We start from the raw sequence: 22,463 nt of genomic DNA on the forward strand, positions 1-22,463 counted from the left end.
AATAAAGGGTCAACACTATCATATTGGAGCCAGCACTGACTTCCTCAACAAGACCCCTAAACCTCAAGAAATAAAACCAAGAATCAATAAATGAATGCCATCATATTAAAAAGACTTTGAACAGCAAAGGAAATTTTAAGAGTGAAGAGGGAGCTACAGAAAGGGAGAACAGTTCTTTCTTTGACAGTGGATTAATATCCAGAATATATCAAGAACTCAAACAAACTTAACACACACACACACAAAAAAACCCAACAATAATCCAGTTAAATGGGCAAAATGACTGAACAGACATTTCTCAAAAGAAGAAACGCAAATGGCAAAAATTATATGGAAAAATGTTCAACCCCTCTAACAATCAGAGAATTGCAAATCAAAACTGCACTATGATTTCATCTCACTGTAGTTAGAAGGGCAATTATCAACTACACGATAATTAAAGCTTGCAAGGATGCTGGGGGAAAAGTACATTTGTACATTGCTGGTGGGACTACAAACTAGTACAACCACTTTGGAAAGCAATATGGAGACTGATGATAAACCTAAGAATGGAACTACAAAATGATCCAGCTTTTGATATTTATTCAAAAGAACTAAAATCAGCATACTATAGCAATACAGTCACCTTAATGTTTATGGCAGCACAATTCAGACATAAACTGAAATCAAGTTCCATGCATATATGAATTTGTCTAGATGAACACAACTACTATGTATAAGTATAACACTCTAATATAAAAAAAGATACCACATCATCACACAACATTCTTTTTTTTTTTTTTTTTTTTGCAGTGCTAGGGATCGAACCCAGGGCCTTGTGCTTGCAAGGGAAGCACTCTACCAACTGAGCTATCTCCCCAGCCCACACACAACATTCTTTTAAAAAGGAAAAAGGAGAAGACACAAGATGAAAAGAACATTTCAGTTATGGAGAAGACTTAGTATTCCCACTGAATTTGACGTTTAACTATGAAAACCTAAAAACCGAGGATGCAATGGTACAGCCAAATATTGTCATATAATCATTATCAAAACAATTATCAATACATAATGGACATATAAATAAACTTTTAAAATAGAAAGTTTACAAGTGGAATAGTACTGGTTAAGGCAATAAATTGTGCCCCCCCCCTTTATATTTCTATCTGGAAGCTAGAGAATAAAATTTCCCAAGTGATAGTCTCAATCTTTTGTGTTATAGGCACATGACATAAATTGTTTGAAAATGAATTAAATAATTGACCATTTCCAGTGCTAACTCCCTAATCCAAGCTATGCTGGTTGGTCTCCCCTCACCTAGAACCCTCCTATACCAATTTTTTGAAAACTAATTTGATCCTGTCATATTCTTCTCTTTTCAACTCCCACACTACTTAAAAAAAACTCCTCTTCCATTTGCCCTTAAAGACTTAAATCCTTAATATTTAAAAAGGTCCGAATAGGTCTGACCCCTGCCGTAGCTCTCTTGCCCCATCCCGTATCACATGCCTCCTTGCAACATGTTCCAATCACATTACCTCCTTTCATTTAAAATACATTCCCTATAGTATAAAACCTATGTATATATTATTTCTGCTTCCTGGCGCTTAACATATCTTCCTTCACCTAATAATCACTTGGCGCAGTTCCAGTCAGTTCCTCAGGGAAGTCTTTGAACCTGTGAATAGTATACTTTCAAAGACCAGGTCAAATCTCCTTATGGTCTCTGAGATGTGAGCACTGTCCACCTTTCCTTTGTATCATTTTTCATGGTGATGATTTTATTTTTATTTCTATGATTATCTGATTAATGTCCGCCTTTCTCTCTAGATTCTTGGTAGTACAAAGGTTATATCTATTTTGCTTACCCCTGTATATGAAGTTCTTGATACTATGCCTTGCATACCACAGTCACTCATAATTATGTAGAACAAATGGATAAATACATATGATATATTGTCAAGTTTATCATTACAGCACGTGCATAATACATGCTATACCAACTAATTTTGTGAATATTTAAATGTTGAATATTTTACCCTAAAAACCAAATGAAGCTGTATACAGAAAGCTACAAGAGAACTTTTAAAAAGATAAGATATATATTTATTAAAAAAAAGGATAATATATTTATAGTGCCTTGAGTTCCATTCTAAATCCCTACTCTTTGGTTCACAAAAGTTAGTTTTCGATAATAAGATACGATGATACATACTTAACCATAAATTTATAAAAATAAGCAGATTTATGTTTTGATTTGTAAAAGAGCAAGACATGAGAATCAAGACTAAAATATTTTTCTAATTTTTAAAAAGAACAAAATGACTAAAAGCTTTATCTAATCAGAAAGATGAGTTCTCATTTTATTTTATTATCAGTTTAATTTGTCCAATATTTACTTAAAGACCTTCTGAAATAGCTTTTTATTATAATTCTAGAAATCTTAGCAGTTAAGATATTTATGGGTGACAACAGACATTCAAGTTGCTTTTACAGAATATGAATGAAAAACTTAGTGAATTTTTTTTTATGAACATCAGTTTGGGATAGTTAGTTAGGGATCATGAGCTACACTGAAATCATGTGAAATTTTATTTTACTTTATTTTCGTGGTGGTAGGAATGGAACCCAATGCCTTACATACATATACTAAAAAAGAGTTCTACCACTCAGCTACATCCATGACCACTTCAGTGTACTCCTACACTCTAATTACTATAGGAACCAAAGATCCTCAATTAATATTTTCCTAGATTTTTTTTTTTTTTTTTTTTTTTTTTGCAGTACTGGGGATCGAACTCAGGGCCTTGTGCTTCTGAGGCAAGCACTCTACCAAGTGAGCTATCTCCCCTGCCCCCTAGATATTTTTGATAAATCACTATGAAGATGTTCTATAAATGTTATATACTTAAAAAAATTTTTTTTTTGGGTGCTGGGGATATACTTAAAATTTTAATAACTAAAACAACCTAAAGATATGAGAATATGGGGACATATATTAGTTAACTTCTTGGTATAATCTTGATGGTGCAGTTAATGGTAGATGGATGTGGAGAAATAATCTAATCTATTTTTAAAAATAAACCACATGAAAGCTATCTAAAATTCTTCATGACAAATTATTCAGGTATTTAATAATAATTCACCTAAGACAAGTTGTATTTTAGAAGGACTGAGATAAACCTTAAAATGCTCTTCCTAGGGGTTGGGGAGATAGCTCAGTTGGTTAAAAATGCCTTGCCTTGCAAGCATAGGGCCCTGGGTTTGATCCCCAGCACCACAGGAAAAAAAAAAAAACTCTTCCTAAATACTTTTAGTGAATAAGAAACTTTTGAGCCCAATTACAAATTTAAAATGCTAGAACCACAAAAGTATAATTTCATGAGGTTACTTCTTTTACCTCTTAGTATAAATAACAGATAATCCATGAAATTACTTTTTCACAGTATTTTATATACCCTCCGAAATCTTCCTCTTAAATTTTTTTCGGTGGGGGGGCGGTTGGGGAGGAGTATTAAGGATTGAACGCAGGGTATGCTACTGCTGAACTTCAACCCTAGCCCTTTCTACTTTATTTATTTTTAAGACAGGGTCTTGCTAAATTGTCCAGGTTGGCCTCAAACTTGTGATCCTCCTGTTTCAGTCTTTTGCCTCAGCTTCCTACTTCCAGAGTCACTGAGATTATAGGAGTATGCTACCACATTAGGCTCTCTATATATTTTTTACTAAATTAAAACCTGGAATTTTTTTTATGAAACATGTATACAATTTCTTGTACTTTTATATACTGTTTCTTAAGGGTGGCTATCATTTATTTTAATTAAAGGAAATCAATTTAGATGAACATATCATGAAATCCACTGGTACACATATGTCTACTTGCTTCCTCAGCTAAGGTAAATTCTAAGAGAAGGAAAAAAAAAAAAGCAGCCAGGAAGGAGAGGCAAGATAATTAAATAGTCATTTAATAATCATTTAATAATTATTTAATTGATAGTCATTTCCTTATTTTGAATGGCTAGAAAACACAAAACCCTATTATTGAGAAAGAAAGTCACACATTTCATTTTTAAAGCTTTAATGTTCATAATTTGTAAGGATGCATTTCCAGTCCATTCAGAAACAGTACAGCATTGCAGATGACTGTTTTGGAATACTTTATTTAATAATATGTGGTAAAAAATGCTCTTGGAATTTTGGAGACTAAATCATGTATTAAGTCACATTCAATGTTCACTGTCATTCACATGAAAATAAGAACCATAATAGTCTAAAACACCAATAACCTTAAGATATACTCAAAAGACAACACTCAAGATAAGAAGGTCATAGTATATTACCCTTATGTACCAGAACAATGACTAATTTAAAAGCTATGAAAGACAGGCCAATGTCAGCACAAACTACACTGAACAAATCTGGACCCCATTCTCTTCAGATTCTTCTCTTTGGCCCCTATATGACCCATACACACTGTTCTTTGCCTTAAAATACACTATGTAGCCAAGGAAACGAAGTTTAAGGAACTGAAGAAAATAAATATTCAACACAGAATTTAAGTGTTGTGTTAGCCCAATGTTTTTCAACATTTCACCCATATTAACACTGTTTACATATTAAAAACACTTAGGGAAAAGCAGAAATAAAAATCAGCAAAGAGAATTCGATGTGCCTTCTCAAAGAGATTATGATAACCTAAATCCCCACACAAACATATGCAGATACCCACACTTGCTGTACTGGGTTGACTAGTGTCTCCCTAATGTTCAGTAGTACCTAAACCTCCACAATCAGAACTTACTTAGAAATATTTACATATATCATTAGTTAAGACCAAGACACACTGAATGTGATAAATCCCTAAATCCAATCAGTGGTCTTAGAAAAAGACACATACAGGAAGAGTGCCAGGTAAAGACAGAGGCAGAGTTTGGAATGATGTGTCTGTAACCCAGAAGCAAAAGGCAAGGACTGCCTGCAACTACCAGAAGCTAGGAAGAGATAAGAAAGGATTCTTCCCTAGAAACTTCACAGGGAGCATCAGGTACTGACCTGATACCTTGATTTTTAACTGCTACCCTCTAGAACTGTGAAAGAATGTTATTTTAAGCCATATAGTTGGTGGTAATTTTTTAATAGTATCTCTAGGAAATTAATGCATCCACAAATATATACACCTAAGAATCAGATTTTGAATGACTTGGGATCTCTATTTTAAGTCCTTAATTTTTAATTATTTGGAATTATTTGATGAATTAAACCTATTTCAACCTATAGCAGCTAAGGTAGGCAGGAAATTTTCCCGCTGCCCCAAATCCTGCCAGTAGTTGAATTTTCTACCTCTTTTTCACTTGATAGGAACACATCACACATTTAAATAGCCAAATGGCATTTAGGATGACAGTAAACAATTAAAAAAAAAACAAATATAAAATAAGGACCTGACTTGTCTTCCAACTGACAAAACTAAACCCTCTCAAATGACCAAAAGATCAAGATCCAGATATTCAATACCTGGTAGAGAGAAAACAGGGCCTGAACCATTTCTTCACTCTGGTATTAAAGTAAGAGAACTACACCCCTTTCTCAAAAATATAAATCTCTTCTACTTCAGCAACAAGAAAGTGCTGAAGTACATTGTAAAAATACATTCTAAATTAGTTACAGTATAGACTGGCACAGTGGTGTCCATCTATAATCCCATCAACTCCAAAGCTGAGGCAGGCCAGCCTCAGCAACTTAGGAACCACCCTAAGCAACTTTGCAAGACACAGCATAAAAAAATAAAAATTTTTAAAAAGGGTTAGGGATGTGTCTCAGTAAGAGTTCCTGGGTTCAATCTCCAGTACCAAAAAATTAAAATAAAAAATAAATAAGATAGTCTCTAAAAACTTAAGTTATACCTTAATAGAGTCACTAAAATGGAAAAAAAATTATATTTAAGATGTAATATGAGCTAACAAAGATATAAAACTATTAATACATCTCAACTATGAAAATAATGTATAAAAAGATATGAAATAAACATATCCTAAACAATATGATTTCTTCTTAGTAATTTCTGAATTTTTCAGTTTCCATAGAAAAACTTATACTATTTTCATAATAAAACAAAAAGTATGACTTTAAAAATATAGTCTTTTTTTGATCAGCACCTCGAATACATTTGAATTACTGAGAATACAAAAGAGCACTGAGACATAATAATCAACATAATTTATGTATTTTGTTTGGATTCTAAAAATTAAAGATAAAAAGATAATTCTGAGACAACTTTGGAAAATTAAATGTGGATAGAGAACTACATAATATAAACAAGTTACGATATAGTATTAAATGTGATAAAGTAGTTGATAAGTTTTTTAAAAGGCTTATCAAACTGAATATACAAAACTCTTCACAATTAAAACAAAAATCACTAGAATTGGCTTTAAAAAAAATTCCTAGGGGGAAAAAGTCATGTCAGGAAGAGAAATCACTGAAAGGAGTTAGCAAAATCTTGAGAATTGTTAAATCTGGGAATAGGTGGATTAATTTTACTATGCTTTATACTTGTCTAAAGATTTCCACAATAAAAAGTAGAGAGAAAAAGAAACTGATTATTACAATGCTACTTGCATTCTCATCTCTCTTATCTTCAAGTGGGACTTTTTAAAGCATAAAGGCAAAGAAAGCAGGAAGCAACTAAGATAGTCATATTTCTCTACCTGAGAATTGCAAATTCAAAGTTTGTCAGATATTTCTGTTTAATCTGAGACATTCACAGAATAATTACAACTTTTCATTTTAAGGAAAATTTGGAAATATAAAAAAATTAGGAAAAAAAAAGCTAAAATGTTTTTCAAAATCCTACCTTCTTAGCAGAAATATAACTTGAATTAAAATCTTGATGTATATCCTTCAAATATGTTTCTATGAAATCACACTGTACTATATAATATTGGTATCTGAATTTTTCTACTTAATATTCTAAAATAAACATGTTCTCATTTGATTACATATTTTCTATACACATAATTTGTTAACAGTGATTGGACCAAAATTTATTAAAATATTCCAACAAATGATATTATGTTTAAATGTACATTATTTGAGCTAATAAGGGGAAAGTAAGAATTTTACCAAAAAAAACAAAATATTACTGGCACTACTTTAAAAACATAGCTAGGGAAGTATCATTTCCCTACTGATATCACATATCTAGCTAATATAATAATTAATGTCATTCATAGGAATCCAAACATATTGAAAACATTGGAATATAATGCTAACAAATAACATTTTTTCATAATTGAGAAGGGACTATTAAAATATTCTGAGGGTAAAAGAATTGCTTTATATGTGATTAGGTTGCCAGTTTAACTGTAGTTTTTCCATTATGATACCCAATTAGAAAAAATGGTTGCATTTTATGTGAGATAATTACCATTAGTGAAAATAAATAGTATGGCAATGATTCATTGGAATTTAATTTCATATCACATTCTGGGACTCATTAAGGCAAAAACAACTAAAATCCAGACATTATTTCAAGTAGAAATTCACTTTCTAAGAGCTAATGCCCCATGGGGTAAACTAGGATCCATTTACAACATTTTATCTTCATGTCAGAATAACTATCTCTATGCTGATAGAATGTAATGCCTCATTTGTTTGAAAACTCAATCCTAGTTGCTCAGTATCTAGTGACTCATTGTAAAATCTTCTGCCAAGATTAATAAAACTTGAAAAAAAAAAACAAGTCTATAACATTTTCTGGTAGATACTGCCATTAAAAAGGAGATAGGAGGGTTAGGAATCAATGAATAACAAGTATGCAAACAGTTACGCTAGAAAATAATTAACCAGGTGAACTTATTTCAAAGACACTGTGAGAACAGATAAACAGGATATTATAAAAAGACCTTAAATATTTTTTTAAAAAATTATATCAAATAATAAGTTCTATATGGTTCAAAAAAAAAAGTACACAGAATAGGTACCCAAATGTTAAAAGTTTAAATTTCTTCTAATAATATATATAAATCACATAATGTGATATAAAGTTAGAATAAATGTGCTTTATTAGAACTAAAAGATTTGACTTCTGAGGTTTCTTATCTGCCAACTTCAAATACACAGAAAATGGCTAAAATCACAAAAGGATGTTAAATAACCAAAAGAGATATTGTTAAGCCCATACATGGAAGTTAAGGTGCTTTCTCACTGTAAAATATTTTTTATTACAATATAGATATTTCTACCACTTTGGTTATCTGATTTTCTAAACCAAGGCAAATTAAATGAAAGGAAGCAAAACTGCAGGAGGTAATTGTTATAAAAACAACTAAAATAACAATCTAATCATAGGTGAGTAAAAACCAGTAAGTACAAAATATTTTTTTATGAATTCCAATTATCTGCAAGACATCACAAAGTATATTGCTATAGCTTGGATCTTAAAAGTTTCCCAAAAGTCCATGTGTTAAAGGCTTAACACCCAGGGAGGCACAAGTGGGCAATGGTGGAATCTGAAGAGGTGGAACCTACTGAGAGGTCCTTCAGGCATTGTAGGTGTGCCTCAAAGGGAACTATGAGACCCTGCCCCCTTCTTCTTCCTCTCTACTCCCGGACTTCTGATCAAGTGAGCTACTTTGATCCTCCATATGCTCCAATCATGATGTACTGCCTTGCTACTGACCCAAAGCCAAGGGGAACAACTGATCATGGATTAGAACTGCCAAAATAAACCTTTTCTTTTTATAGTTGATTGCCTCAGTTATTTCATTGTAGTGATAGAAAGCTGACTAACACAGATATTCAGTTAATATTTATTCATGTACATAATGTATCTGTTACTGTTTTGGGTACCAATAAATAAATAACAGTTTAAGGTGTTAGAACAAAAAATCCCCACTCTCATGAAGCATATTACATTTGAATCTAGGAAGACAGAAAATAACCAAATAAAACATTAATGAAATAAAATCACTTTTGTTTTATCTTGTTTTGATACTGGGGATTGAACCCAGGGACACTTTATCACTGAGATACATCCCCAGTCCTTTTTGTTTTATTATTTTCAGACAGGGTCTTACTAAATTGCTAAGGCTGGCATGGAACTTGCAATTCTTTGCCTCTGCCTCCAGAATCACTGGGATTATAGTCATGCACCACTGTACCTAGACACATTTTTTATTAAATCTCATCTAGCTCTTTCGATCACCCAAAGAGTAGATTTTTCTCTTTCTGTGATTCAGATAATTGTGCAAGATTACAATGCTAATAATTGGCCAAACTGGGATTGAACTGTGATTTATTTTAGAAGTTATATTCTTTTTTTTTCTTGGTACTAGGAATTGAACTCAGGCACTTGAGCACTGAGCCACATCCCCAGTCCTATTTTGCATTTTTATTTAGAGACAGGATCTCACTGAGTTGCTTAGCACCTCGCCATTGCTGAGGCTGGCTTTGAACTCATGATCCTCCTGCCTCAGCTTCCCAAGCCAATGGGATTACAGGTGGGCGTCACTGTGCCTGGCTTAGAAGTTATATTCTTAATAATGAAAAATTCCTTTATAGCATGTGATCAGGGCCTAAAATTAAACAATTATTTATGTGATTATTTATTTATTTATTTGTAGTACTGGGGATTGAACCCAGAGGATCTATCTCAGCTACATCTCCAGTCCTTTTTAATTTATTTTGAGACAGGGTCTTATTAAGTTGCCAAGGCTGGCCTCAAACTTCTGATCCTCCTGCCTCAGTAGGCATCACCACCTCCACATGGCTTGTGTGATTATTTAGATAGTGTTATGGTTTAGGTATGAGGTGTCTCCCATAGGCTCACATGTAAGACAATACTAGAAAGTTTTGAGGTAAAATGATTGGGTTATGACAGCCTTAACCTAATCAGTGCATTAATCCCCTGATAAAGATTAACTAAGTGGCGACTGTAAGTGGGTAGAGTATGACTGGATGATATGGGTCATTGGGGGCATATATTTTGTCTCTGGAGAATGGAGCTGTCTCTCTCTGCTTCATGGTGCTATGTCCCATCTGCTTTCCTCTGACATGCACCTCACCAATGATGTTTTGCCTCATCAGGCCTGAGGAATGGTGTCTGCTGGCTATGAACTGAGACCTCTGAAACTGTGAGCCCCCTAATAAACTTATCCTCCTTAAAATTGTTCTTGTCAGGTCTTTTGGTCATAGTGGCAAAGAAGCTGACTAAAACAGTATCGTTTTTTTCCCACAACTAGACCTTAGACCACTAGGATGGAGACTTTATCTGTTTTGTTCAACATCATACATCAGTGCACAATCCAGTGACTGGCCTACTGTTGTCACTCAGCAGGTATTTGTTAAATGAATTATTTTACAGACATATAGCTATTTATCTCAATAGTCCTTGAGAATGTGGTTGTGGCAATGAGCCTGAATTACCAATATAAAAATATCAATGGCTAACAATAGGCTCTTCCTTATGTGCCTGGTATATGCTTTCTCATTTACTCCTCACAAAATCAAATGCTATCTTTCAATATCTGTAAGAAAGACCTAAATTTGAATTCCTGGTTAATAATCTATTTAGTGTTACACTACATATTAACATACCCAGCATGTACATTTTAAGATGATATATAATTGTAGAAGTTGAATTAGGATAAATAGAATTATTGTCAAGTGTGGTTTAAGACTTTATAAATGTCTTTTATAATTTAGGTACAATAATGATTTTAAGATCATATAAAACAAATATATATTATAAAAGTAAATATGACTCCAATAAAGATAAGGTCTTTACCCCACTATGGGTTGCTTTTAGATGTATCATTTGCCTGTGCCTTTTTCCATTTCCTCTATTTCTAGGAGTAGTTGTACTGTACTTTTAAATTTTTTTTATCAGTTATCCTAATTAGAAATCTGAGTTTAGTCTCCTGAATTTGAAGAGGAAAGGAGACAGAGGGAGGGGACAGGAAGGTACATTTTATATGTGAATATCTATGCAAACCTTCAAGTGACTCCTTAAGCTCCATTTCCCACTTTTACTTGGGTATAATCACTTCATAAATAACTGCATTGACATCCGTCTTCATCTCCTTCATGACATAAAGAACAAGTGTATTGGCTAGGGGTGTAGCTCAGTGGTAGATTACCTGCCTAGCATGAATAAGGACCTGGATTTAATCCCTAGTAATGAAGGGGAACAAAAAAAAAAAAAAAACATTGCAAAAGAGCAAATGTATTTTCTCCTTCACGACTTTGTGATCAAGTATTTATTTCTATATTTTCCACTTCTAGATTCTTTCTTTCAATAAAGATGCTTAAAGTTCCTGTGTGTTAATTTTATCATAGCTTTTACAGTCAGCAGTCTTGAAATATAATTTTGACTCCCCATCTGTACATCATCTCTATTCCCTTATTAACCTTATTAACATTCTTTGTGTGTGTGTGTGGGGGGGGGGGTGGTGCTAGGGATTGAACCCAGGAGTACTTTACTACTGAGCTACATACATCTTCAGCCATTTTAATTTTGATACAAGGTCTCAGAAGTTACCAGGGCTGGCCTCAAACTTGTGGTCCTCCTGCCTCAGCCTCCTGAGTCAGTGGGATTACAGGCTGTTAACTCATTCCTAACTCTTTCTTCACCATGCTACTAAGTTGCTCTAAGATCTTAACTCATAACTGACAAAACAAATAGACATTTTTCAGTACCTCTCTGGCATGACACAATAAACCACATTTTCCTCAAAATGTTTTACTTTCCCTTCAGTTTCTTACCCTTTTAACAGCATTATATTTCAGTTTCTATGTTCCAGGTGAAAAGATTTATACATGATAATATATTATCATAAACAGTAGAGTCTTTATAAAATATTTTAATGAATTTCAAGGGAAATGTGATTTTGACAACAAATATCTTCGAAGAGATATTTTTTGAAATGCATGTTACATAGGTAGTAGATTGAAAAAGACTTCTCTGTTATAAAAATAATATATAATTAAAACATTTTGGCACACTTCAAAAACTTAAAGAACACATTTTTATCTGCTTTTAAGTCTACCAAACAAAACTTTTTCATAGATTTTGAAACTTTCAAAAGTAAATCATTAAATGAATTTACAGGAACAACTAACTGACATCAGGCAAAAGGCAATCACCAGCAATTACTGGCAGTTACTAGGTTTTATTGAGAAAAAAACTTTGAACTCTAAGTAGACATAATTGAAAATATATGATTTATAAGCAAAGTCAATTTTGCATTTCTTTCACTTGGATCTATGTATCTTTATGAGGTATCTTTTACAACTGTGACAGCTATTATTAAGTATTCAAATAACTGCACAAAATTCTATTATTACATGATATTATAAGTTAAATGTTATGTGTTTTAAGCATTAGACTGAGTTAATTATAAATGCAGACTTTGTTTTCTTCATATTTATATCTCTACAACTTTGGTTACATGGTATATATCAAATAACAAATGTTTTGTGGATGAATGACTACAATTATCGGCAAGTACAGTTATCCCTTGGTATCACTGGAGGATTCAGTCCCTTATATAATGATGTAGTATTCATATGTAACCTATGCATGTCCTCCCATATAAAGTCTCTATATTACTAATAATGCCTAATCAACATAAACTATGTAAATAGTTCTGATAAATATATTTTAGGGAATAATGACATGAAAAATTTTTTGTACATGTTCAGTGCAGATGAATACTTTTATGAATAATTTTGACTAGGGTTGGTTGAATCCAGGGATGTGTAACACATAGATATAGAAGGTCAATGTAACATATTAAATCCTCCTGACTCCAGCCATGTATTTATTAAACTTCCTCTGGTTGAAAGAAAAAGAAGATACACATGTATGCACATGTGTAACAGAAAAGTACCTGATTGGGTAAAAAAATAAAATAAAAATCTTAGTCTCAAATCACCATATTCATACACCTTTTTATGGTCTAACTTGTAATTAACTTGCTTATGACTCTTCTAATTAGAATTCTTACAAATAAGGTTATCATAGTTGCCCTATACAATATGCAAGAATCTTTACTTTCAAAGTAAATACTCAGTGATGCAAGGATGCATATAAAGTCAACAAAAAATGAAGAAAAATCAATGAAAAAAACTATTCCCATAATGGAATAAAGGATAAATAACCCAGTAAAACTAAAACTGTAAGTATTGAAAATCAGTCTTTCAAAATAACTAGGCTGAGGGTGTAGTTCAATAGTGGCATGCTTGCCTAACATGCACCAAGTCCTGGGTTCAATCCTCAGGATCACAAAGAAAAAAAAAAAAAAAACTAGAAATAAAAATCAAGTAGTGGCATTTTTTAAATTTTAAGATTTAGTTTATATCAACCTATGAAGAATGTGAGAGCTTCTTAGCATGATTTTTAACATGGTAAGAGTCTTCATTTAATGCTCTATGAAAAAGGTTGTTTTTTTTTTTTTTAAATATAAAATTTTAATAAAGGCTACATCTCTAAATTACAATAATTATTTTACCAAGTAATTTTCCTTAGATGAACTCTTTATAATGCATAATTTCTATAAGTAGAACAAAATGCCATGATGAAAGTCACTGAGTATAAGACTTATAATTAAAAGGCATAAAATATATTTATAAGTAAACCCCTTTCAAAAATCAAGGGAAGCTCCGGCCCTCAATATAGGGCAACATGTGGAGGGGTCCCCGTGCAGGTAGAGATACTGTACTGATTCAATCAAGCACTAGAGATAGTGGATTAATACTCTTTTGACCTACACTATAAACAGATGTATGGTACAGGTAACAATGGCAAACAATGTACAGATTAACTTAATGCAAAATCCCAAAGCCAAGGTGAAGTGTCTGGAGGAGAAGTGCTGCTAGGTCTCCCCACACCTGGATTTACAGAGTGGTGGCAGGGGTGGGAAATAGTTTCCTGAATGGCTGTGGTCCAAAGATGAATTAATTGGGAAAAAAAAAAAAAAAGGACTGTCACTTCAATACAAGCACAGTTTGAACCACAAGGTAGCAATCCCCGCTGGCCTCAGCCACTGGGCCCCCAGCCTGAGAGAGCCTTGACATGGAGCCTTGGTCCCAGAGTGACTCTGAGGCCCCAACAAGGCATCCCCTCCTCCATAATGGAGCATCCCATCCAATGTGACCACTCCAAAAGTGAGATGTGGAAACACAGCCAACCCTCAAGACCTTTATGACAAAGCAGCATAGAAGTAAAAAATGCACCAATTTCTGCATGTGTTGATGGTAGGGCACTATTTAAAAAAAAAAAAAAAAAGATGTCTGTACTCCCCGGGGGAAAGGCAGTGCAAGGCATAGTTCCTCTGTTAACCAAGAAACCATTCATTCACTCCCAGCTCCACTCCTAAGTGTAGACAGAATGAATAATCTTCCTCTCCCACTTCCATGTTTATAGTAGCATATGCATAAACTGGGGCTGGGGGAATCAATTGTTCAATATCCGTAAGGACTCCTGTTCAGGTAAGTTATACACAGCTTCTCTTAGTTTATGGATTTCAGATCCCTAGGAAGTCATATATTATGTATGGCAGTCTCTCAAACAATCAGCATCTTTAATAGCCACAGTGATCATGTTTTTAATAAACTATTCTGGCTTTTCTTATCTCAGTACCCAGTTCATGAATAATGAAAATCAACCTTCCCCACCCTCCCAAAGGCCCAGTGGCCAATGCTTCCCTAGAGTTAGCCTTCTTCATTGGTTTAATTTTCCTTCAAAATATTGTGTGGCTGTTGCTTAGGTCCAAGATAGGCATGCGGGCTTCAGTTACCGATTCACCAAAGCCAGAACCCAGAGGCTCAATCAGTCCTCTCCACTTTACTCAGAATCCTGTCTTCATACATTAGGAGCACCATTCTCATGTCCCAGATCTCCTCGAAGACGGCTCCACAGGTGAACTCATCACTTGCTTTTTTGAAGTCATACCTATAATTTCCCTTCTTGCTGAGCTGCTCTTTAAAGTGGCCCAGGATCAAGCTCTGGGCCTTCACCATCCCCCTCTATGGGATTTCTTCTCCACAGAAAAAGTAACAACCAACTCACTGGTCTGGAGTGGTGGACTCCTGCCAGTTTCTTTGGCTTTTTGTGATCTTCTGGAGCCAGGTTTGAGTTGGAGAAGGGTGTAGCTCCTGCCTGACCAGTGGTCAAGTGGTTCCTGTCCCTCTGCTGGCTGGTTGCACAGCACATCTGCTTTGGGGGCTTCAACACCTCTGCCAGCCTGCAGTAGGCCTCCTCCAGCTGTGCCAGAGTGTTCGGTGGTGTCAGGGGAGGCGTTGCAGGGTCCTAGGTAAAGGGATGGTGGCAGGGCCGGGTAGCTGCTTAGGGGTGCCCACTGTCCCCCATGATGCCAGCTGACTCCTTCCCCTGGAGACACACAGGCAGACTCCAAGGGGTAGGCCTTTTTATGATTTGGGCAGTATGGGGCTTGGGAGTGTTCTGCCGCTCATTGGCCAGCATTCACTGCCAGACATCCTGCGACCTGTCTTCTTCCTCCCCAGGAAGCTGCAGGGCCTCAGCTCTGCAAGGGGCCCCTCCTTCCCTGGCAGGCAGGGCCAGGCCTGGCTCTGTGCCTTTCCCAGTTAGTTTGGGCAAGGTACTGCCTCTGCTGCCATCAAACTGCTCCGGGGGTACGGGATCTGGAGCCCTGGGGTGGCTCTTGCATTTTCAGTAGCAGTAAAACTTGGTGCCCCCAGGGCAGAAGCAGCACACCTTCTGTGTGGCCTCAGCCTTGATTTCCTCCTTGGTTTTAGGTATGGTCTGGTGGTGAATGTAGTGGTGGTGGATGTGCTTCCTCCTCTGTTACGTTGTGAAGTCCTTGATCCCAACCAGCGGGCAAGCAGCTGCCCAGGGCAGATTGACCCTGGGTGGGAGGAGGGAGTGGTACTACTGGTGGTGGTGGTAGTCCAGGGAGCTGGAGCGTGGGCTGCAGTGGCCATGCCGGGTGACTGGCAGTCAAGGGTCTTGAGGACTCTGGACAGGCGGTCTTCCAGAACTATGTGAGGGTCTTCCTTGTAGCTGCTGGAGGGCAGGAGGCACAGGGGGTGCTGAGTAGGCACCCCCCCAATACACACACTACAAGCTCAGGGCCTGCTCAGATCCATTCTTCTCTGTCCTAAGAGGATCTACAGCAGTTTCTCCTTCAGGCCATGGTGGCTCCCCAGCTTCAGCATCTCCAGCCTCAAGATGAGCTCAGGGGCTGGGGAGATAGCTCAGCTGGTAGAGTGCTTGCCTTGCAAGCACAAGGCCCTGAGTTCGATCCCCAGTACCGCAAAAAAAAAAAAAAAAAAAAAAAAAAAAAGATGAGCTCAGCCACGAAGGCAGGAGGGTTCCAAGGGTGTCACCTCCTTGGGCAGGTGGTGGGTTCTCTGGAGATGAGGTAGAGACATTTGTGATACATTACTTTCTGGAACTGTTTCTTATTCTGCACGTAATGAGGGATTCCATCTATGCTACTGTCCATCAAGGACATGGAACCATCCGTCAGCACATCTTCAGCATATCTCACTGTCTTTAGCAATGGTGGCTAGTGCAAAGACACAACCAGAACCCACGTGGTATGAGTTGACAGGGTCACTCCTCTTGAGGGACCTGTATCCATTTTCAAGTTTCTGTGGACCACACACTGACTGTGGCCCTCAGAATTTTGCTGGACAAGCCAACCACAATGGGCATAAGTTTGCATTTGAAGTAAGCACAAGTCCATTCCTCCTCTTCGTTCAAGGTGGGGGTTAGCTACACAAGACCTTTTTGTTCCTTCATCAGGCATTATTCATGTAAGCTGTATTCTCTCCCCTTCACATGTTCAAGATATATATCAGAAGTCAAAAACATCTGGTAGGCATTTTCCTCCATCACCAACTGGATCTCAGTCTACGCCTGGTCAGACATGAATCTGTGGCTTCTTGATGCCCTCTTACGTAGGTCTTGGTGGCAAGTTTCAGTTGCTTGGAGACAATGCTGTTGTTTTCTATGTACCTCTTGTAGATCGCTTTGGCTACTCTCAAAGTTTTGGTATCCTTAAGGTTCATCTGCCTGAAATCCACTGAAGGCAAACCAGAAGTCTAAGGTATCCACGCATTTCTCCCTCTCCAGGAAAGTCCGTAGGATGTAAGCACTGTCTTGTCACCCAACAAGCAGTGCAGGGACTTGATCCACCTAGTCAGTGGGGAACCAGGGGATGCCCACCCCTGGTTCCCCCAACCCATCTTCATTTCACCTGGTATTGGAGGAGACAGGCATGGGTTTAGAAGCCTGGCCCTTTGCCCATCCCCTGCTGGAAGGTTGGGGCCCTTCTTTGCCTGGAAACCAAGAGACAGGGGCATCCTCACAGAAGCTGCTTCTGGGATCCAGGAGGAGTCACCAATAGCACTACTCATAGTGAGGGAGGCTCTTGTCACTGAGTTGGGAATTGTTTTTGTTTTTTCAGTTCCTCTCAGCAATCTGTATGGTATCAAGTCAGCAGGGGCTCATCTGAGCCTCTTCCCCTTGATCTGCACACCCCCACCCCTGCCCCCTTGGCAAACAGCTGCAGCCCGGGGCATGGGAGGACATAGGGAGTCTCCCATGGGGGAGGGAGTCAAAAAGTTTTAAATGCTAAATCATACAATTATTAATATAATATTTTTCTAATAGTAAATGACACTTATTCCTCTATGGTAATTAAAGAAAAGCAGCTAAAATTTAAATAAATTTATAATTTTATTTGAAAAAATTTAGACAATATACACACAAATGATATTCTCTTAATGTCTTCTACTTGCATCTTTAAAAGGAAAAATCCAAAAAAAAAAGTAAATAAAATAAAACAGAACAAATACTCTTCTTAAAAAAGGTTTAGAACTCATAGAATATATATTTTGATGATAAAACATAAAAATAAGGTGCTAGTGATAAGTTATTGATTACATTCGGAAAAAAATCACTTTACAGAAGATATAAAACAATTAATAAAAATTTAAGCTGAAATTTGTTGATACTTTCCAATCTTCCGTGCCCAACCTATACCTAGGATCTGTAGTTCCTCTAAATGCACTGCAAAAGCAGCATGGTGCTAAGAAAACAAAGGGTTCAAAATGGAAGGTATGGTAAACAAGGCAGAACTTCTGTAGCAAATGTTATCACTGGCAAGTTTTTCTTAGAAACATTATACAGTTTTCTAAAAAGCTTTCTCTCTCATTCTGAAGATTATATTTATCTTAATTATATTAATTTATTGTTATCTAAAACTGTGTCTATGGTCTACTAATTATACTCTAGTAGTCCTTAACATAGGAGAAAAATATAGCTATAATACTTATGAATCAACAAAATCAAAACAAAATTTAATGAGTAAAGCCAAATTTAGAAGCATAATTATCCCACTGATACCTACCTCCTGGAAATGCCATTAGCCAGACATTTATGGCTGCAGGATTTAGAGGAGAGTGGTGATGAAGTTGGAGACAAGTTGAGAGGGGCAATCAAACTGTTGATGATCTCAGTTAACTGTGCACTCTACAAGAAAACAGTCAATCTTTTACTATTATTAAGGAAAGGATGTGAGTTAATTCACATATCTATAGTTCTATTAAATACCTAACTTCTTGTGAAGCATGTGTTGGTTATATTTTAATAAATTTTTTCATCTAGGAAGATGATTTACTTTACAACAATTTTTAAATTTTTACTAAATAACTTACTTCTTTTTTTCCTTTGGCAGTATTGGGGATTGAATCCATGGACTTTCTGCAACTGAGCTATATCCCAAGCTCTTTTTTTTTTTTTTTTTTAATTTTTGTTGTTGTCAATGGACTTTTATTTATTTATTTATTTATATGTGGTGCTAAGAATCGAACCCAGTGCCTCACACATGCTAGGTAAGTGCTCTACCACTGAGCCACAACTCCAGTCCCCCAAGCCCTTTTTATTTTTTATTTTGAGACAGGGACTCAGTAATTACCCAAGTCAACCTCAAATTTGCGATCCTGAGTAGCTGAGATTATAGGCATGCACCACTGAGCCCCAACAATTTAGATTTTAAATTATTCATTGTTTTCCATATCCATTTTTATTACAATTCCTTTATCTACCAATCCCATCTTCTAGAACATTTGAAACCAGCTAATAATATCTATGCATCTTTCTTGAGACAACCACATTAATAATAAAAATGATAGCTATGCTTTATTGTCTATTATGTGTCAGGCATTATACTAGGTACCAAATTTAGAGTATTTTTAATCTTTAAAACTAATATTCCATGTAGATATTAGAACTACTGATATCATTATGAATACCAAGCACAGATGAGGAAATACATAGGATAGAAAGATTAAGTAGTTTGAACAACTATTATGAAGTTGTTAAGAAATGGAGGTAGGATCCAATTCAGGCATTCCAATTTAATATCAGATGAATTACTAAATAACTTTCTGAATTACAAAATAAGTGGTTTGATCATATATTCCAACTAAGGAAACTCTAGGTAATTATAGACCTAACAAATATGGGATAGGAGAATATACACTATATTTTGGTTTAGAAGGAACCAATCCCTAAATTACTTCACAGTGTATGTTAGAAAAATCCAGGAAAATTAGATGTAGGCAGATATGAATCCACATAATTTCCTAGGGGAACAGTAACATGTAGTGGTGGTCAAGAATGATTATGCTCTGACAGATCTGTCTAGTTGCAAAGGATAAATATAGGGTAGATATGTCAGAATAATCAAACTTCTGGAGTTATTTACAATAGAATTTAGATACCAGAAAAAGTTTTGTAATAAGAGTGATTTGTTAGAGACTCTTCTGACTTTCCATTTACATAATCATTCTTTATAAAGACACTCATAAAAAAAACACTCATATTCCAATATTGCCTTTCACTAAATTCCTGATCAGTAAATTGGTCTCTTCAGATTTATTAACCACTTTTAACAAATACCACTGTTCTTTCCCACTGAAAAACAACTAGCGATAAGCCATTTTGCTAGAAAAAGAACTTTCTAGCCCTAGAATAGATAAATTATCATTTTAAAGCTAATGTCCCAATTGAAATTTAAATAATTTAAAGAATATTGATATTAAAATAAAGACAAGTCATACAGCAAATATTTTAGTTGGGTGTAATGTCGAATAGCCAATTTTATTTATTCATTTGTTAAATTAACCAATTAATTTTTGTGGTACTAGGATTGAAACCAGGGATGCTTTACCACTGAGCTATATCCCAAGTCTTTATTTTTTTATTTTGAGACAGAATCTGGTTAAGTTGTTAAGAGTTTCACTAAGTTGCTGAGGCTGGCCTTGAACTTGCAAACCTCCTGCCTCAGCCTCCTGAATCACAGGGATTACTGACATGCACCACTGCACCTAGAAAATAGTCAATTTTATTAGCCCATATCCCAGGCAGACACATATATAATAATGTTTATTTGAATAATTTATAAAATTGATGAAAAGTTATTTCATACCACAGATGCTCTATTCTGATTTTACCTGTTTTTCTATGTTTCGAAGAAGTAGGGTAGGGCTGCTTGGTGACATCTCAAAATCTTGTTCTGGTAAAGGATCTTGATTCCCTGGGGGAACCTGAGGATTCCCTGTAGTGTTTAATGAAGCTGCTTGGTCTGCAAATTGCATTTGTTTTTTCAAAATGTCTTTTGGAAGCTGACATTCTTCTAGGATCACTATCCCCTAGACAAAGAACAATGAAAAGAGTTGAAATTGAAACAAATTGGTTACTAAAATCACCTTTAATACTACAGCACACATGAAACTATACAACCTATTATCCCTGGGAATCACAAAACATACACTTCAAAATACAGTTTAACTCTAAAAAAATTGGCTTATTTAAACTGTGTGCAATTCCTCAGAGCATTAATTTCTAAGTTATATAAAGAACTCAAAAACTTAACACCAAAAGAAAACAAATAACCCAATCAATAAATGGGCAAAGGAACTGAATAAACACTTCACAGCATTTAGAGAAATGCAGAGATTCCATCTCACTCCAATCAGAATGGCAATTATCAAGAATACAAGCAATGATAAATGTTGGTGAGGAGACAGGAAAGACTAAGGAAAATGATCTTATTGGTTTCATAGTCCTTGGAGTAAAATTTTTTCCCTTCCTACTCTTTTTGCCACCTTTCCCCCCTGCACATATATTAAAAATGTTAATAAGCTTCTATAGATTAGTTGAAAAGCATTCAGCTCCTAATGGGGCTAATATATTCTTACAGTGGAAAATTATTTAAATATTAATATAAGTGTACATTATTTCAAGAACTGAATAAATTAAATGATTGCTGTGGGCCACTTGTATCATGGATAAGTCCTATTATAAATGGAAACTGCTTTAGATGATAATGTGGTATATTTTAGCTTAATATGAAATATAATTTTAGAATGGACATATTCAAGTATGGTATTAAAATATATTTTATTATGTTAATATATAATTATGTTTGGTAAAAATAGAAAATACATTACTTTTTAAAATTAATATTTAGAATAATACTTGTATGTCAATTTTTCAGAAAAGAAGGGGTCTGGTTGTTGACCTCAATGATGATTTTCTTAGAATACAACAATAGGACCATCAAGAAATTTGAGGAAACATTCAAAAGAAGTTCTTGTTTCCTTTGATGTTTTAAAAATTAGATTAGATACAATAGATATAGTACCATTAATCCCAAAATCTCCTAAAAGTATTCATTTAAGATTTCTACAAGACTCTCACTAGGATTTCCATAAGCACCTATGCTAAAGAAACACAGGTTATCATCATATCAATTTAATTGTAATTCCCTTTGGTTTGATTACAGTTTATATTATGGGCCAGTCTATTTCAGATCAGATATATTTCATAATTGCCATACTTATTATATTACTTCTATGGACAAATCTATCCTGAATTTCAAAAGCCCAGTTTCCAAACCTTTAAAATACTATCTTTTTATAAGAATAGGGCCTCCTATAATTAGATCAATAAAGAATGATGTTTTTAAAATGCAATTTGGGAGACATATTCAACTTTATCATCTATTTTTCCCCTTAAAATATTGCCCTAGACAAAACTTAGTATGTGAAAAAGAGAGGTCCATGATGATCCAAGAACAAAGAAAGGGATAAAGACTAAATCCTTTGGGGACAATAAAGAGAATCAGTGTCTGTTCTTAAAAACTTAGGAAAAGAAATCAGGTGTAGCAATCCCAGCTACACAGGTGACTGAGATAGAAGGATCACAAGGACAACCTCAACAACTTAGCAAGATCCTGTCTCAAAAAATAAAAGGAGCTGGAGATGGAACTCAGTGGTAGAGTGCCCTGAATTCAAGTTTCAGTACCATACCCCATACCAAAAAAAAAAAAAATAGCTAAAGAAAACTTTAGTTCTTGACACTAGAATATCGTGCTTATTAGAATAATATCTAATGACAGATAAATGATAGATAACAAAGATCTAGAATC

General features: G+C 35.2%; 1 protein-coding gene and 1 pseudogene across 5 annotated transcripts in view; both read right to left on the reverse strand.

The window, feature by feature from the left end:
- Kansl1l (KAT8 regulatory NSL complex subunit 1 like) overlaps window positions 1-22,463 on the reverse strand; it is a 132,821-nt gene that overhangs the window by 61,922 nt on the left and 48,436 nt on the right. For all 5 annotated transcript variants that reach the window (XM_047544038.1, XM_047544039.1, XM_047544036.1 and 2 more), the window contains exons 4-5: window positions 20,485-20,682; window positions 18,378-18,499 (exon numbers count right to left, since the gene is read on the reverse strand). In XM_047544038.1, the coding sequence (XP_047399994.1) occupies window positions 18,378-18,499; window positions 20,485-20,682 (320 nt within the window). The remainder of the gene's footprint in view (window positions 1-18,377; window positions 18,500-20,484; window positions 20,683-22,463) is intronic.
- On the reverse strand, window positions 14,806-17,359 carry LOC124981327 (axin-2-like; annotated as a pseudogene).

Source organism: Sciurus carolinensis, chromosome 3 (genome assembly GCF_902686445.1).
Source record: "Sciurus carolinensis chromosome 3, mSciCar1.2, whole genome shotgun sequence".
NCBI lineage: Eukaryota > Metazoa > Chordata > Mammalia > Rodentia > Sciuridae > Sciurus > Sciurus carolinensis.